Consider the following 19,523-nt stretch of genomic DNA (forward strand, 5'->3'; position numbering starts at 1 on the left):
CAGCCGGATCGAAGGGCAAGTCAACCAAGCAGGTGACATCCAAGAAGCGGAAGTACCCTGACGTAGAGACAGCTGAGAGCAGCAGCTATTGCAGAGGCCTGTAGAGCATGTCGAGAGAGGTGGTGCCCATAGTGGAGTTAGTCATTGCAGATCAGCCAGTTTCACTAGCAGTCAGAGCTGCGATTGAGGAGGTTGAGCATCGTCACTGGTAGTCCAGCTAGGACTGCCACGTTTGCGGGACGACGGGTTGCCATTGAGGAGGGTCCGTCAGCATAGCAGTAGTCCCCACCAGCAAGCCTCAGCCAGCCTAGGAGACTCAGGAGGGTCAGGAGACCGAGCCGGCACCTCAGCTATGCCGCTCGAGTCGTAGCAGTGCTACAGTTCCACTGAGGCCAGTTACACAGCGCAGAGGTTCACGTCCTCCGCCCAGACCTCAAGGTCCGCCTCTAGTGGTTCACCTCGACTTGAGGGCCGCCACCGCCTAGACAGGTTTCAGCAGCTATGCAATTTGTTGAGTTTGAGGTTTGGTTTCCTCTGAGGAGGGATGAGAGAGCAGCTGAGGGTTTCTACACGCCACTGCAGGAGGACTTCTATAATGCTTATCTCAACAGTGGGGCAGTGTTCAGATCTCAGAGAGTCTGTCAGATAGAGTCTATTATGGCAGCAGCCGGAGAGAGCATTCGGCCATACTTGTCATATTTGCCAGGACTAATAGATTTGATTGGACGGACGGGGATATATGTACCATCTTGGGTTCATCAGTTTTATGCTTCACTCTTCATCGATCCACATCACTAGGTTTATTCACTTTGCTTTAGAGGCAAAGACTACTAGAGTGACGAGTGGCAGGGTCAGAGAGATACTAAGGCTACAGGAGCAGCCCATCAAGATGCATGAGGTTTGTTATGGATCAGCAGGGACCTCCCTAGGCGTCCTTCATGGAGGGCTGGTGCCCCCTACAGATTTAGTGCGCCATTGCTTCTAAGGAGCCCTTTGGTGAGGGGTCGAGCAGGAACCCTAGTGACTTGACTCCTACAAGCGAGAGTGCTAGAGGCCATCATCAGGAGGACACTACTTCCCAGGTTGGGATACAGGGAGGGCCTAACTCGCTTACAGCTCTGGCTTCTCAATGCCATCATGCAGTAGATAGTATTTGATATCTGGGATCTCCTGCTTTCAGAGATGGAGGACACAATAGCTGAGGGATTCAAGGGTCGCAGGCAGCTTCCCTATGCTCACTGGATCATGTTCCTCATCCGCAGAGTTGTGCTTGATAAGCCTCCGGGCATGATGGATGAGTATACAGGTGCCACCACAGAGTTCCCAGCTTACAACCTATCACAGAGGATCAGACACACCACTCCTCAGGCACCCAGATAGCCTAGCCGTCGTCCTAACATGCTAGAGTCTGCAGCTCAGTAGGATGAGATCATCAGAGGGATTGCAGCCACTGAGGAGGAGGAGCTAGAGGCACAGCAGGAGGTGAGCGAGTATAGTGACAGCTCTGACAACGACTACCAGCCTATACCTCAGATGCCGCCACGCAGACACGATGTAGAGGCCGGTAGCTCCAGTTCTGCTCCACCTACTCCGCAGATAGACCCCGCTCTCATTGCTATTCTTGAGCGGATGCAGCAGGATCAGACACGACAGGCATAGGAGACAGCTGCCAACTTCGCATAGTTTCAGGCTCATCAGGATGAGTTCTAGTGGCAGCAGCAGCTCCTTTAGCACCAGCAGTTACTTATGCAGCAGCAGCTCATGGGATTCATGCAGCATGTAGTGACAGCCATTGGGGTCCCACTGCCACAGCCTTCGCCCCAGCTTGCACAGCGTCCTACCACTTTGACGACTCCAGCAGTACAGCCCAGTGGGCTCCAGAGTCAGGGACAGCCTCCAGCTCAGTTTGCTTCACCTCCTATACAGGTGTCCTAGTGGTTAGCCTCACCCGTGGTAGCCCCACAGTTCACTCCATTTCAGACGAGCTTCACACCAGAGCAGTCTTCCTCGCTATTCGTGCCTGAGACGTCAGTCTCCAGGAGTCTTGGAGCATCCTTCAGCGAGTTGACCGGCATGCCTACTCCGCCTCATATGCATACCGCTGGTCCATCTATAGCAGCTCCAATCACAGTGACTACTCAGAGGCTCCCCTCATCTATCGCCTCGTCAGATCCTACGACAGACATACTAGCAGCTTCACAAGCAGCACCAGCCCCAGCTCAGACCTAGACCGCTTCAGCGACACTTCCTGCCACAAAGGGTCAGTCAGTTCAGAGCTCAGGGTCAGATGATGATGGTGCCCAGTTCCAGCTTGCCCCACGTTCTTCAGCGCCCGGCTCGTCCGCTGCAGCCCCGCCGACCGACCCCTAGGTTTTGGTGTTTGACGCCAAAGGGGGGAGGGAGTTCGAGTATGTAGTCTCAGGGGGAGCTACATTTAGGGGGAGCTAGTTATATAGTATTAGCTTATTATATACATTTGGAGTTTAATTTGTGTGATACACTATTTCTTATGCATTCGGGTATTTACTTTCATGCATACTTTTTATATATATGTGATAGTGCTATCTACGTGATTGTGATATTTGACATGTGTGATTTCTACTTTGCATTATCTATATGTCATATCATTTGTGATGCTCATTTGCTTTTGCTTCCGCAGTTTATCCTTCAAAGCAAATGAGCTTTGTTACTCAGTACTCATGCTTAATTCATATTCTTCGAGTACATTGTGTTGGCTTGGGTCATATAAGCTTGCCAAACTCTTTTGTTCTTATCGACAAAAGCTTATATGAACCAAGCCCTTCAAAAACCTCACTCCTTAACATACTCGAGGTGGTATTGTCATCAATCACCAAAAAGGGGGAGATTGAAAGCATCTAGGCCCTAAGTGGATTTCGGTGATTAATGTCAATACAAGATTACTATGACTAACGTGTGTTTTGCAGAGGTAATTAAGTTAGGTCATGGTAATGAGATCGATTGGGCAAATCGAGGTTGTCATGCCCCACGATGGAAATCGTTCGGTTTTCAAAGGATGGATGACAAGGTTAAGGATAACTAGTTCTAAGTGTCAATTGAAGTTGGAGAGACACTTAGAGTAGTTTAGGACTTTGTTTTTTTCCTTTGGCCATACTATGAAGGGGGGTATGAACGGGTAGCTTGACCTAGTTGAGTCTAGTGAGTAGGTGTGGTGCACACTTGTTAAAACTAGCTCTAGGTAGCTCCTATGAATGCCTAAGATCCTTTGGAGCAAACTTCATTCACATATGATCGAGAGTTGGAAGTGAATGGAGGGTCCAAATACTGACCGAACGCTGGCTCCGGTGTGACCGGACGCTGGCCGCAGGGTTCGGTCAGTTCATTTGACCGTGAAGAACAAGTCTGGTGTGACCGGACGCTGGAAGGTCGTGTGACCAGACGCTGAGGGCCAGCGCCCGGTCGACTCCAGTAAGGGTCCTAGACTTGAGAAAGTGTGACCGGACGCGTCCGGTCAGTGGTGACCGGACCCTGAGTATCCAGCGTCCGGTCATTTACAGTAAGCATCCAAGAGCAAACGGACGTGTCCAGGTCAGTACTGGACCAGACCCTAACAGCGTTCCGGTCATCTTATGAAAACTGTTGCACGGGTTGAACTGACCGGAGCATCCGGTCAAAACGATCGGAGCGTCCGGTCACCCCGCTAGAAGCTCATAACGGTTTCGTTTTTCAGGCTGCTTTATAAATAGAAGCTCCACTCGTGAGTGGAGTTACTTTTGCTCATTCCAACAGCTGAGAAAACATTTTGTGAGTGCCAAGAAGAGCAAGGTCCTGGTGAGGTGTTGTGATTTGAGAATCCAAGAGAGAAACCTCATTAGTGAATCAAGAGTAGACAAGTGTGCATCCATCTTCTCATTAGGCTTCGCATGGTCAAGTGAGAGTTCGTGCTTGTTACTCTTGGTGATCGCCATCACCCTAGATGGCTTGGTGGTGGTTGGGAGCTTGGTGATCACCCGGCGGAGCTTGTGGGTGACCCAACTCAAGTTGTGAGCGGTTTTGGGTGAATTCGCCGCGACAGAGTGTCGAAGAATCAACCCGTAGAGAGCACTTGATCCTTGCGCGGATCAAGGGGGAGCTACACCCTTGCGCGGGTGCTCCAACGAGGACTAGTGGAGAGTGGCGACTCTCCGATACCTCGGCAAAAACATCACCGCGTTCCTCTCTCATTTACTTTGAGCATTACTTAAGTATTTACTTTGAGCAATTCAATACTGTCTTACATTCATAGAATTGCTATGCTAGAGTAAGTTTGGAACATAGGTTGCAAGTCTTTGTGTGTTGATTTGATAGAAAACTTTTCTAGGCACAAGGGGTTTAATGGGCTATCCGTAGGATTTGATTTATTGCAAGAAATTTAGAATTAGCCCAATTCACCCCCCCTCTTGGGCATCTTGATCCTTTCAGGTTCTCCTTGGCTACATGTGATTTATACTCACATACAGTTGAGAGACATTTATTTAGACCTTGCTACAAGGCTCATGCCTCGCCTTCCAGCAAGCTCGGGGACTACGTCGGTATGATGCACGTGCCGGTGGCATCTCGTATCGCCTGTACAGAGATTGGATTCTTAGCTTCAGTGGAAATTCTTTTTTTAGACCCTGGCACCACATGCCTGCGTCACCTACTACTAGGCTCGGGGACTAAGTGGGCACACTTTCACCTTGCGGTGAATGTGTTTTAATCGACCCCTGTGCTTTTAAACGATTGTAAGGATTATTAATGTGCTCGGGGATTGTCCCGACCACTGCTCGGAGAATGGTTCTCCTCAGCTACATGTGATTGTACTCACATATAGTTGAGAGACATTTATTTAGACCTTGCTACAAGGCTCATACCTCACCTTCCAGCAAGCTCGGGGACTACGTCGGTACGATGCACCTGCCGGTGCATCTCGTCTTGTTTGTACGACAATTGAGTTCTCAACTTAATTAGGAATTCTTTTAGACCCTGGCACCACGTGCCGTGCATCACCTACTACTAGGCTCGGGGACTAAGTGGGTACACTTCACCTTGCGGTGAATGTGTTTGTTTTTCGACCCCTACGCCTCTGACATTCAAGGACGCTATGCTTCAAGACCACTTACATTTCTTTTTAGAAATACAAGTGGGCACACTTCTAGGATGGAAATCTTTTTCTTTCTTCTTAAGAGCACCATACATTCTTTAGGGACAACCTACTTCTCTGGCGACAAATGGTGGTCCGGAGATGTTAAGAACTCAGCCTTACTTGTCGGAGAAGGTAAAATGGCGTGTCCGTCCGCATAATACATGGTGCTCAGGGACTAGCTATATGGGGGTATTAACCCCTATACCCTTACGGCTAAGCTTGGGCCACAGCCTGGATCGCTGGGAGCAGGTCACCAAAAGATGATGTGCGGCCTAAGCCTACCTGGATTCGGAGTCCTGCACAAGGAGTCAAGGCGGATTTGGCAATCAAGCAAGATCCTGGTCGGTTAGAATAGGAATTCCTTATCCAGCCACAATATGGCAATTGTAACTGTCTAGGATTAGTTTCCAGATCTGTAACCCTACCCCCCCGACTATATAAGGCGGGCGGGGATCTCTCTAAAAAACATCTCTCATTGACATACAACAATACAATCAGATGCAGGACGTAGGTATTACGCCTTCTTGGCGGCCACAAACCTGGATAAAACCTCATGTCTGTCTTGCGTCACCATCTTGTTTGTGGCTTGCGCATCTGTCTGCCGACAATCTACTACCATGAGCATACCCCTAGGTAGAATGCCGACCATATTTTGTCGACACTATGTAACACAGCAGGATGCATCAGATCGAACCCATCTTCAAGTAATGGCTACACATTCAAGTAATGTGACTTTCTACTCAAAGCATCTGCCACTACATTGGCTTTTCCAGGATGATATTGCACATTCAAGTTGTAATCTTTGATCAATTCCAACCATCTACGCTGTCTCATGTTCAGCTCTGGTTAGGTAAAGATGTATTTAAGACTCTTGTGATCCGTAAAAATATTACACACATTACCAAGTAGATAATGTCTCCAAATTTTTAGGGCATGCACAACTGCAGCAAGTTCAAGATCATGTGTTGGATAGTTGACCTCGTGCTTTCTCAATTGACGTGAGGCATAAGCAATAACTCTCCTTTCTTGCATAAGAACACAGCCTAATCCAGTTTTCGATGCATCGCAAAACACATCAAATGGTTTCTCGATATCTGGTTGTGCTAGAATAGGAGCAGTGGTCAACAGTTTTCGCAAAGTGTGGAAAGCTGCTTCACACTCCTCTGTCCACACAAACTTGTGATCCTTCTATAGCAGACTTGTCATCGTTTGGCAATCTTCGAGAAGTCTGGTATAAAGCAACGGTAATAACCGGCTAGTCCTAAGAAACTTCTAATCTCAGGAACTGTGGTCGGTGCTTTCCAATCCATAACCTCTTGCACCTTACCTGGATCGACTAAAACTCCATTTTCTGATAGAATGTGACCAAGGAAAGGAACTTTCTTCAACCAGAATTCACATTTGCTAAACTTAGCATACAGTTGATGATCCCTAAGTCTGGTCAAGACATTCTCAGATGCTCTTCATGATCCTTCTCGTTCTTGGAGTACACCAGAATGTCATCGATGAACACCATCACAAACTTATCCAATTCTGGCATGAAAACTATATTCATCAAAAACATAAAGTATGTAGGAGCATTTGTCAAGCCAAAGGACATGACAAGATACTCATACAACCCGTATCTGGTGGAAAAAGCAGTCTTCGGTATATCCTGTGGCCTAATCTTGATCTGATGATAACCGGATCTCAAATCTATTTTTGAGAACACCTTGGCCTTGGCTAACTGGTCAAACAGAACATCAATATGAGGCAAGGGATACTTATTCTTGATGGTTACAGCATTGAGTGGCCTGTAATCTACGTACATTCTCAACGTGCCCTCTTTCTTCTTCTTCACAAACAAGGCGGGACATCCCCATTTAGACTTGCTTGGCTGGATAAACCCCTTTTTCGATAAATCTTCTAGTTGCTTCTTCAGCTCAGCTAATTCATCTAGAGGCATCCGATAGGGTCTCCTTGAAATCAGCTGTTCCGGGGATTAATTCAATTCCAAACTCAATCTCCCTATCCGGCGGAAGACCAGTAGCTCATCCGGGAATACATCCGGAAACTCACACACTACCGGAATCTGATGAATAGGAATAACTGCCGTAGCACATGTAACACTTATAAGGTCTGTTCTCCGAGGCAATGGTACTTGAAAAGTACCCTCACCCAGGGGATCCTTAAGGGTAAGTACTCGACTTCTAGTATCTATGACTGCTCCCCAATCCTTCATCCAGTTCATCCCTATAATGACATCCAAAACTAGTCCAGGCATAACTATCAAGTTCACTCAGAACTTCCTGCTACCTAATTCAAGGGTTGCCCCTTGAACCATCCAATTGGTCAAAACATCAGCCCCTGCTGAACTTATATGGTAACCATAACCCAATTCTGTGCATAGTTGTTCATATTTCTGTGCAAATGCTTGACTCATAAAAGAATGCGATGATCCAGAATCAAATAGAACAACTGTAGGGTTTTCGTTGACAGGAAACTTACCAGAAGTGATGGGTTCTCCCTTAGGAATTTCATCTACAGTCGTACTATGCACCCTAGCATTATAAGTCTGCTTCTTCTTTTTGGGTGGATACGGACAAAACCTCGAGAAGTGGCCAGGTTGATCACAGTTATAGCAGGGTCCCCTCACTGTCCCAGTAGATCCCATAGCTCCCTTAGAACTACCTTGTACCGCAGTTGTGGCTGCCTTGTTGGGCTATACTGCCATCTTGTAAGGCTTTTGGGGTCCACGGAAATTCTGACTTCTCTGCTGAGGTGGCCTGAACCTCGCGCCAGGTGCCGATGGGCGATATGGAGGACGACCTCCCATAGGTGCTCTAGCTTGGGATGGACCACCTTCAAGGGCTCTCTTGCGTGTCTTGGCTGCGGTGCTGGCGTTGTTATTCTTCTCCGGCTTCAGACAGTCGCTGATGAAGTCATTGAATCTAACGCGGTTGTTGGTACCCACATGCTTCATCATTTTTGGATTGAGTCCCCTCTTGAAACTGGCGATTCTCTTAGCATCTGTGTCAACCATGTCGGGAGCATAATGACACAAGTTGTTGAAGGCATGTAAATATTGCGTCACGGTCTTGGTGCCCTGATTCAACGCCAAGAACTCTCCCAACTTCATTTCGGTCAGTCCAGGTGGAATATAAACTCCACGAAAGGCCTCAACAAACTCTCTTCATGAAATCTAAGCATTTGGAGGGAAGGTGGTGCGATGGTGCTTCCACCATATTCCCGCTGGTCCTTGCAACTAATGTGCAGCATACTCCGTTTTCAATACCTCAGTCATCCTCAACACACGGAATTTATCTTCCATAGTGTTGATCCATTCCTCAGCATCAAGTGGCTATGTTGCTTCCTTGAATATTGGCGACCTGGTGTCCATAAAATCTTTGAAGCTGCTATATTGGTTCACTCCAATTCCACCACCCTGATTGTTACCGCGCTGAACGTTGTTGGCGATGGTACGCAGAAAATCCTCCATGTTCTTCTGGGATTGTTCTATGTTGCGCTGACTCCCGAGCAACTGTGCAAGGAACATCTTGGGGGTAAACGGGGGAGGAGGTGGCAAATGCAGTTCATGGGGAGGCTATTGTTGTTGCCGTGGTTTCCACCACCACCACCGGTCCCCGCATCGTTAGCACCGGTCTCAGCGGCCTCATACGTGGTTCAGCGAGTGTTTATCATCTGTATATTTCAGCAATAAGTAATGATTGAGTGAAGCTATAATAATTGCGAGTGAAGGAAAAATTATGTCGTACTGAATTTACTGAAGAGAATAAATTCATACAATAAAACAGAGGCACAACAATCGCATCCCAATTAAAACAACATCACTTAATCAAATTACTTCAACAGCAAACATCACGTCCATACAACCAAATTGCCAGCATACATACACTGGACTTTTATGCGTTCAGATATCGCATTCGTAATCAAGTTCCAACCACATGCCAAGTCTCATAAGTTCGAAGCAAAACACATTAGGTTACATGCCAACAAAAGAAAGGTCATCGCGACAGGACCTAGATACTAGCGCAAGGCAACTAGCCTACTCCTCGGGGCCATCGTCGGGATCGGAGACATCACCATCACCCCCAGGTGAAACTACAGGCTCGTCCTCATTGTCGTCGTCGATGTCCATGCCAGCGGCGTCTGGTGGAGCATATGGGCCAACCCCATTGTAGAGCGCATGAAACTCCTCATGCAGGTTGCCGTTGTACTCCTCTAGCTCATCGACCCTCTGCAGTAGAAGGTCCCTCTTGTCCCAGGCTTCATTCCTTTCCTGAACCAACTATCCAATCATACGGTCTGCATTGTTGTTGGCTTGAGTCAATGTATGCACCCGCTGCATAGCTCTATCGCCTCTCTCAACCGCCTGGTTCCGCTGTAAGTTCATATCAGCCAACTGCTCCTGCAAACTAGCTATAGCACGTGCCTGTCTCTTCTTCTGCTTTCTCCCCTTGAGCTTATCCTGACCACGCAAACCAGTCAAAGTCCAGTAGGTACTCTCGAGGCCCTCATACGCTCTGATGGCAGCGAACATAGCACTCATAGCCTAATTGTCGCTAGCCTATCCCTCAGCTGGACCTCTGACCAAGGCACTTCCCTGAGGCTAAACCCAAATGGCATCACGAGGATCATCCCTAGGAAAAGTGCCAGCTAGAGCTGCTGCAAGCTCACTGGGAAATCTGCTCATAATATCCCTAATGACACGGAAGGCTGCTCCCTCTGCACCCTCAGCGGGAGTGCGACCCTCAAACTCCAAGTGCCAACCATCCCAATCTGGAGCATCACCGAGAGCAGGAACCGTGATCTCTACCACTGCAAGTCCATCCTCTGCTAACTGGCTCTCACTCCAAGAGTACACCGGCTCTTGACCCTCTAGGTACCCCACATCATGGAGCACTCTCCAAAGCAAGGTCGGCATGCCAAACTCGCTCAAGAAGGTGTCCGTGGTGCGGTGCTCCCTCAAGGCCAATGGACGTCGAGGTGCTCTTCCTCCGGTGGACTTACAGGCGGTCTGCTTCGTGTGGGCCATCTGTAGCAAAAGTTCTTTTATTACCTCGGAAAAACATATTTTAGGTGATACAACTTTTATCAAAATGAGATAATCAATTCATAAGGGGAGGAATGCATGACATGAATGAAATGCACAAGTAATATGATGTATGTACGTGCCGTACGTTCTCTCAAACTTATGAAATAAATAATTTCTAGTGACAAATTCGGTGGCATACAAATGATCTCTCAAATACGTAGCTAAAACGTTCTACACGATAGCGTTGTTATGTACCTGTAGAAGATTCATTTCAGCCCAATTCCTAATGAATGCATAAAAGCAGTAAATTTTATCTACACGCTCTGCACAAATCCCCAGATATGTGTACAACGGTAGTAACTACCCGAACCATCGTCCTATTGACGGCATCGCCTCAACAGACAGAAGACCCATACATGAGATACCTTTGTAAAACATGCGTAGAACATGTAATTACTCTAGCATCATATAAGCATTCACCCTAGATCAGCGGTGTATCCGATCATGCTCTCACAACTCACACTTACCGAGGCGTAGAGGCAATTGATCCATACACTACCACTCAAACAAGTGGCACTCATACAATAGCACGCCGTATGAGCGACGAAAGAGAAATATGATGCAAGAACCCCAAGTTAGTACTTAATTAAGCCACCTAAAGTCCTTAACTGGGCATAAAGGATATGACTACTGGCACACTTTATAGTTTGGGAATCAAGTTTTTCAAATGCCTTTTTGTTTTAAATACACTTGTGAATAGTAACACGCTAAACCATGCTCTGATGCCAGCTGTAACAGAACCGACCAATTATATGAAATTAAGTAAGAAAAATCATCCGCCAGAGCAGACGATTTAGCAAACTTAAGCCCGTATAACCCGGTAGTCCGTGAAATCACGAAGGATTTCAAACCAACTTCCATTCCAGCTAAGATCGTAATAAGTTTAGTGGTCACCATCACATATTACATAAAAGATTGCATCTCAGATATATCAGAGTTTAAACATAGTTATTACAAAACGAGTTCGAATAAAAGTAGCGGAAGCCATTTGTTCAAAACCACACACACTCACACGGAGTTCAAATACAGTGCCAGCTAATGATCATCTCCAACAAAAGCATTAGACGAGACGTAAGGAATGACCATGCCCATGGTCCTAAGCATCACCCATCGCAGGATAAAGGCAGTTGATACAGTAGCCGTAATACATCTGCCCATCTGCAACAAGTGGGAATAAAACCCTGAGTACGAGAAGGTACTCAGCTAGACTTACCCAACATAACCAAAAATAAGTGACACCAAGGATTATGAAGGCTTTATAGTAGGGTAGCTGACTCATTTGCAAAAAGAAGCATTTTTAGCATTTCAAGACCCTTTTCAAAAGCATTATTGTCAAGTTAATTGTTATTAACCTGTCGACTAGATTTGCACCTATACTAGAGCAAACATGTGATTAAGCAGATAATGATAACCAATGATCATTAAACAACTTCCATAAAGTTATATTCATTATAACTGTCCAAGTGTTCTATCCACATTACTACGATGAAGTCACTCAAGTCAAGTGCTCACTATCCAGGAGCGATGGCGATTCGAATTGATTCCTAACCAGCTGGTGATTTATTCCTTACACAAACCTCACTCACCCACTAAAATGAGATATTGATCACCGAGTCAACTATCCAGGAATCTCGAGTTTGTCAGGAACCACATGTACCCGGGGGCCGACCGACTGCACTTTGGTCTTATCATCTCGCCCCCGTGTCCTACCACACCTGCTCCGACACAGTGCGCTACGGGCAATCTACTCGGCCCAAATAATCTCCTAGCTTCACGGTCGGAAGATACTTTATCTGGCCAGCTAAATGTAAGGCATGCGTTCAACATGACTCGAGGCCCAACAACGGTCGATCCTTAATCGACACAGACGGAAAGCACTACAGTTCAAAACTCTGTAAGTCTTCGTCCGGTCTCAACTTCATTTAACACTTAGTTATACCATGACTACATAGCTATCCAAGCAGATCCAGGTAACCACCTATAGCTCGCAGGTGACAGGAAATCACCCGACTTCTACCGGTCTAAGCCAGCTAAGCATTGACTCGACTGCGGATACCAGGGTAACAAGGATATAGTATAACAAAGGTAGACAAGGTATAATGCAGCAACGGTTGCAAACAACTCCTGAACGTAATGCATCAATTAAAGTAAAGCATTTAATTAATAATTGCAAACCGGGAGAAAATGCTCCAGGGCTTGCCTCTCTCGAAGGAGCTCGGGCGGTGATCGGGGCACTCCGGAAGTTCCTCAACGTCCTCCTCGTTGGCTTCGAGCACTTCCTGCGGCTGCACCTCGAGCTGCTCCTCGGGCTCCTCAGGTATGACGACTGGGTTCTCGGTTTGCGATCCTGTACGATGCAATGTGCGTAAGCGCTTATGCAATCGGTGCATCGAATGAGATGAATACAATGGATATGTTTGAATGCAAGGTAGTCAACATCATCCAAGAACATATACTACAAGCACATGTCATCTACTGCATTCTCTTCTACTACTAATATGCTAAATCAACACATCTTATTAAATGCTTCAAAGATACGCCAAAGCTTTACTAATTTCTTAATCACACATAAAGCAACGCTTGATTAAACCCTAATTAATAATAGGTTTGAATAGTAACATCTATTTTTATTGCTTAGAAAAATCTTAGAAAATTACCATATCACAGGACTATCCTAAGTAGTCTACTATCAGATTTTCATGGTATTTGAATGAGTGGATTAGCCTACACAAAAATAACAAGCTATGGCATGATTATGAACATGAAAATACTTTGTACTGTGAAAAGTGTCAAACAATAGAGTTAGCATTTTTCCTATGATCTTCATAGCATACAATCACTGTACAAAAATTATCACATATATGTTTTATACAAAGTTTGCTCTCTAGCAAATATAACAAAAATCAGCCATTAAAGGTACTTGAACTACACCTCAAAATTTTTCTACAGCACATGCATGACACATATTTTTCCTAGGAAGTACATTACATAAGAAGATTAACAAACTTGGAAATCATATTTTTCTGAAGCTTATAGGTTTTTCTACACATTTTTTAAGTTATCAGCAATATCCATGATTAAATAAAGTTCTACAGAAAAGTATCTGAAAAATGACATGCAATAATTTTTCCAAGTAGATCTGGTGATAAAGAACCTAGCAAAATTTATTTCAACAGATTTGGAGCAAATTTGAGTATCCAAACATTTTCTAAATCATTTCTCTTTTCAAATAATAAAGAAAAACTGAAAATGAAACATCCTATTGCTACTGGGCTGGCCCGTGGAAACCAGCTGGCCCACGGCCACACTTGGCCCAGCTCAGACCGAGCGAAGGGGGTGCGGCGGCCTGGCAGGGGCTTCGGCCCACGGCCACTTGGCCCAGCTCGGCCGAGGTGAAGGGTTCACGCCGGCGTCGAGACGTCACGGCGGCGCGGCTTGGCCAGCGGGCCGGCGTCCATTGCCGACTGGGTCAGGGCAAGCGAGCGAGCGCATGAGGTTCGCGAGGAGTTGGCGAATGCGAGCAGGCCAATAGGAAGGGTGGAGGAGGGGAAGAAGGGTGAGTTCCACGGCGGCCGAGCACGACGGCGCCATGGCTGACGGCGGCGAAGCGCTAAGGAGGCTCTACCTTGGCTCAAAAGCGACACAACCGCGAGCACCAAGTGCTGGAGAGCGAGGCGAAGTCAGGTGCGCTGGATTGCTGGCAGTGGTGGAGGAGGGGCGGCGAATTCGCCCGGCGGGCTGCGGTGGCGAGCTTGCTGCGCGCGGGAGGAGGGGCGAGCACGGGAGAGCGAGAGAGCGGGCGGGATGGAGTGGAGAGGAGCGCAGCGACTTCAGCAGATGAAGGCGCGCGCGTGGAGCGGAGTCAGGTCGGCTGCGATGCGCGGCGGGCGTCGCCGGCGCATGGCCGCCACGCGGCGGGCGTGCTCTGCCGCGGTCGGAACGACGAGCGGGAACGGGCGCGGCGCAGTGCTGGGCAGGCCAGACGCGCGCGGGGCTGGGCTAGGCCGAGGCGAGGTGGGCTGGCGCGGGCGCGGGGGTTCGCTGCTGCAGGCCGAGCCGGCTTCGGCCGTGGGCCGAGAAACGAGGCGGCGGCCCGTGAAAAGAGAAAAACCTTTTTCAAATTATGTTTTCAAGGGATTTTCAAATACCAGTTTTTCAAATATCATTTTAAGCAAGAAGATGACATCTTTTGAAAATATCCCAAAAATGAAAGTTGCTTAGAATTTAATTCTCTACAATTTTGCTTTTATGACCAAAGTCCAATTCTTGATAGATTTTGAATTATAAAATTAAAGTCAATTTTAACTCAAAACCCTAATTTTGGAGAATTATTTTTAAAGCAAAATTTGGTAATAATTTAAATACAAACTTTGCTCCAAAAATTGTACTAAATAATTCTAGATGATTTACAATCATTGCCAAACAAGTTCTACTAACCTAGCAAGCATAATCAGGGCAAAACAACTCTAACAAGTGTATGCAACATTTACGTTTCACGAGCATGTTTCGTATGTTTCAAAGCAGTGTTTCAGTTGTTATTTACATGATTAGGCATGTATGATTAGGATGCTTGATGATGCATGATATGCATGATTTTGCAGTGCCTAAATGCTGGCATAACACCGTGATGTTACAGCTGCCTTTCATCATTAAAATCCCACTCAGAGATTGGCTCAAAAGCATCAGAAGGACCACAATATGCAATGAACATGATGATAATCTTGCTCTTAGAGTGCTTACTAAACATAGTCATTAATTGTTGATCAGATGTTATTTCTGGGAAGCTTTTTAGAACTTCATCATAATATTGAACATGGGCAACTTCCAAATAACCTGGTGGATACCTTTCTACCACTGATTCAACAAGATCCTTATAATTTGTCAAGTCTGAATCCACAACCATTTCAAAGCTAAAACATTTAATATCCTTTCTGCACTTCTTTCTGTTGCCCAACAATTTAATTTTCAACAAGAAACTTGAATTTGGATCAAATCTGCTATTTCAACAAGAAACCTAAGTAATGCAAACAAGATCTACAAATGCATGCTAGTAGTGCAGTTGAACAAAAAAAGATGGACTCACCCGTCGAGCCAATCAGTCTCCACTACTTGCGGTTCATCGACAGCTGCACCATTGGTGATGGTTGCTGCAGAGCCCGAACCGGCGTCGCCTGAACCATGGGCAGCACCCGCCGCTTGGTGCCGAGCAGCTGGCCCCGCTGCCTCGACGCGCGCGGCTTGCCCTGCTGGCTGGGCACGCGTGGAAGGTCCAGCCGCATGGGCACGCACGAGAGCACCCGCTGAAGGTCCGGCCGCCTGGGCGCACGTGAGAGCGTCCGCTGCCTCGGTGCGCGAGGCTCGCCCTGCCGCCTCGGCCCGCGCGGCTGGCCCGGCCGCCTGGGCGCGCACGGGAGCACCGGCCACCTAGGCGTGCGTGGCTCGCCCCGCCGCCTGGGAACGCCGCGCGGAGCAGGCCTGGGCGAGAGCTGGCACAACCCCTGCCGAGGAGCGCGACGCCGCTCCTGCCTCCGCCTGGGCGAGCGCCGGCCCAGCCACCGCCGGGGAGCGCCGACCCTGCGCTGGCCCAACCGCCGCCGCCGGGGGACGCGACCCCGCTCGCGCGGTCCGCAGGGGCGAGCGCGGCCCGGTCCGCAGGGGCGCAGGGACGCGCGGGATGGCCTCCGCCGCTGCCTCGCAAGCCGCTGGAGGCTCCTCCGCCTGCGCCGACTCCGCCTCTATCCGCATGGGCGCAGGAGCTGTCCGCCTCGAAGCTTTTTTTCCCGATCCGGTCTGAGTCGTGCGTTACTGGAGAAAAAGAGATGTAGTGAAGGGTAATCATGTCATTTCGTATTAGTCTTCAGTGGGACTTCACGGTGCCCTCAAACAGAACTGACGGGAAGGCCATACAAGGAACCGAAAATTGGATTGGAGGCCAAATAGGTAAGTTAAAAATTTTCAAGGCCAAGAAAGAAAGACTGAGTTTTAAGAGGGTCATGTAGGTAATTTTCTCTATTAAGTAAGACGGATGATGGTTATAGCGGAATCATGGCTCATCCCAGAATAGATAGAGAGAATGTGCTACGAAATGAAAAGAAAAAATAACATGATATGAAAACAAGCAAACACACAATCAAATACGAAGACAACAATACTGGTTTGCCTCCAGTTTGCTAGTGCCACCTATCGTGCACTTCCAGTACAATACAGAACGTAAGAGGTAGCCCCACGGCGTACTTAGACCGAGACTATTGGATGAACTACTTTTCAACTACTGTGTTTTTCTTTCGCGATGTTTTAGCATAAGAATAGTATAAGCTAAATTTCCGCATGAGCGAACACGGGTGATCGTGGTTGACTATGGTAGTGTTTGGTTCCCAAAATTTTGTAAAATTTTTCAAGATTCTCCATCACATCGAATCTTTGGACGCATGCATGAAGCATTAAGTATAAATAAAAAATAAAACTAATTACACAGTTTAGACGAAATTCACGAGACGAATCTTTTAAGCCTAATTAAATTATGATTGAACACTAATTATCAAATAATAACGAAAATGCTACAGCACCATTTAAAAAAAAAATTCGCCAACTAAACACGGCATATGATCGAAGAACAGTCTGCAAGAGTACTTTCTTCTAGAGAAACGCGACAATTTTCATGGATCTTGGCTTTCTTTTTTCTTTTCTCAAGGCACATATTTCGTCACACGTTGCAGTCGCTTCCCTGATCTGCCGTACTCGACAACGATATGCCGCCGAGTGTACGAGATATTTCTTTCCCAACGGAGCAGCAGCAGCAGCTATTTAAGGTTGCCATCACCCACCGGCAGCCACAGCAGTCGCTTCCCTGATCTGCCATGCCGCCAACAATGGAGACGGACTCCTCCACCTCCACGACGATGCCTCACTTCCTCCTCTGTACCACTACTGTCGTCATCGCCCTCATCTCCCTCTTCCTCCTCGCCCACGCCCGCAACCGCAAGAACCCCAAGGCCGGCAGCCTCCCGCCGGGCCCGCCGGCGCTGCTGTTCCTCGCCAAGTTCCTGGCGCTGCGGCGCTCCATCTTCGACCTGGCCCCGCTGCTCCGCGACATGCACGCGCGCTACGGCCCCGTCATCTCGCTCCGCCTCGCGCGCACGCTCGTCTTCGTCGCCAACCGCCGCCTCGCGCACCGCCTCCTCGTCCAGGGAGGCGCCACCTTCGACGACCGCCCGCCGCCCGTCGACCCAAACAGCCTCTTCACCGCTGGGGGCCGCGACGTCGCCTCCTCCCCCTACGGCTCCTACTGGCGCCTCGTGCGACGCAACCTCGCGGGCGAGGCGCTGCAGCCCGCTCGTGTCGCCCTCTTCGCGCCCGCCAGGCGGTGGGCGTGCGACGGTCTCGTCGACCGCCTCCGTCGTCAGAGCGCTTCCCGCGGTGCAGGGGACGACGCCGCCGTCACGCTGCGGCCGTCCCTCCGTCGCGCCATGTTCGAGCTCCTGGTGTACATGTGCTTCGGTGCGCAGCTAGGCCAGGACGCGCTCGACGAGATGGAGCGGCTACAGCACCGGGTGCTCGTCCTCTCGCTCACCACCTTCCCCATCTTTGCCTTCTTCCCCGCGGTCACCAAGCGTCTCTTCCGCTCCCGATGGGAGGCCAACGTCGCGCTGCGGCGGAGACAGGACGAGCTGTTCGTCCCTCTCATCCACGCCACGCGCGGGAACGACGACCCGCCGTGCTACGCAGACTCGCTCCGCGCGCTGCGAGTGCCTGACGAGGGCGACCGTCAGCTCACGGACGCCGAGATGGTCAGCCTCTGCTCCGAGTTCCTCAACGCCGGGACGGACACGACGGTGACGCTGGTGGAGTGGATCATGGCCGAGCTCGTGAACCACCCGGACGTGCAGGCCAAGGTGCACGAGGAGGTGATCAGGTCATCGTCCAATCCGGGAGAGCACGGCGGCGGCGGCGACGTCCAGGTCCAGGCGATGCCGTACCTCAAGGCTGTGGCGCTGGAGGGCTTGCGCCTGCACCCGCCGGGCCACTTCGTGCTCCCGCATGGCGTGCGGACCGACAACGCCGACGTCGGCGGCTACGCGGTGCCTAGGGGTGCGGAGGTGAACTTCCTGGTGGCAGAGATCGGGCGCGACGAAACGGTGTGGAAGTCGGCGCGGGAGTTCCGGCCGGACCGGTTCCTGGACGGAGGGGAGGGCTGCGGCGTCGACATCACCGGTAGCCGGGAGATCAAGATGATGCCTTTCGGCGCCGGGCGGCGCATGTGCCCCGGCTACTCGCTCGGCATCCACCACGCCGAGTACTTTGTGGCGAGGATGGTGCGGGACCTGGAGTGGCAACCGCCGGTGGATGGCGTCGCGGTGGACATGGCAGAAGAGGTAGACTTCACCGTCGTCATGAAGCAGCCGCTCTGTGCACGCATCGTCGCTAAGCATTAGCTCCACGTGGGATGCGGCGCATCCATGTCTGGAGTGGGGTGGTAGTCGAAGGTGGATGACATGGCGGGGAGGCGCTGGATTTCACTGCCATGATGATTGGGGAAGCATTTTACAGCGATTATTTATCACGTTATGTAGCATTTTTCTTCACAAGCAGAACTGAAGAGCATGTTAGAGCGTCTTCAACAAATTACCTACCATCAATTTCCTAAAAATTTATGTGAATGATCTTCTATATTATTCATAGGGTATCATTTTCTCTTTCTTCTCCAACATATATATCAACACATTTTTAATTGATAGAGAGGGTGGATCTACATTTAAGGGACGGGAGTATCTTTTGAGCAATTACTTAAAACTTTTAGATATCATGATATGATAACTAATAGTCTATTGAAGTAACCATGATCTCTTATATTGTATTTTTTTGGTATTATGGATGGGATAAGTAATATGTTGAACATGCTATTAAGAAAAAATGTTAAACGACTAAGCGGTGGTTCGGGAGCTAGAGTGGCGAGGATGGTTCGGGAGTTGGAGCTGTGGCTGGCGCTGAACATGACGAAAGCGTCAGGCTACATCGTCGCGATGAAGCAGCTGCTTCGTGCATGTACCGTCGCTTGACATTAGGCCAACTTGATGTATGTGTTGGTATCTCTCATACTAAAAAAAGCCTTCTTAACTAGATCATGAACATAAGACTTAAACAAACTGTGAGAGACTTAGACAATAGCTTTTTATATCTCATATGTAATTAGCCCATCGATATCTCGACACGTGAGAGTCCTCACAAAGATCAGCGAACATCGTTCAACTTTGTTCGAAAAAAAAAACATCACAAGTAAAAAATAAA

General features: G+C 48.6%; 1 protein-coding gene across 1 annotated transcript; it reads left to right on the forward strand.

The window, feature by feature from the left end:
* The first annotated feature begins 17,107 nt into the window (after positions 1–17,107).
* LOC136466425 (cytochrome P450 89A2-like) lies at positions 17,108–18,933 on the forward strand. The gene has a single exon (XM_066464830.1). The coding sequence runs from the start codon at positions 17,108–17,110 to the stop codon at positions 18,668–18,670; it is 1,563 nt and encodes a 520-aa protein (XP_066320927.1). The 3' UTR covers positions 18,671–18,933.
* Positions 18,934–19,523: the final 590 nt, after the last annotated feature.

The sequence above is a fragment of the Miscanthus floridulus genome, chromosome 7, assembly GCF_019320115.1.
Source record: "Miscanthus floridulus cultivar M001 chromosome 7, ASM1932011v1, whole genome shotgun sequence".
NCBI lineage: Eukaryota > Viridiplantae > Streptophyta > Magnoliopsida > Poales > Poaceae > Miscanthus > Miscanthus floridulus.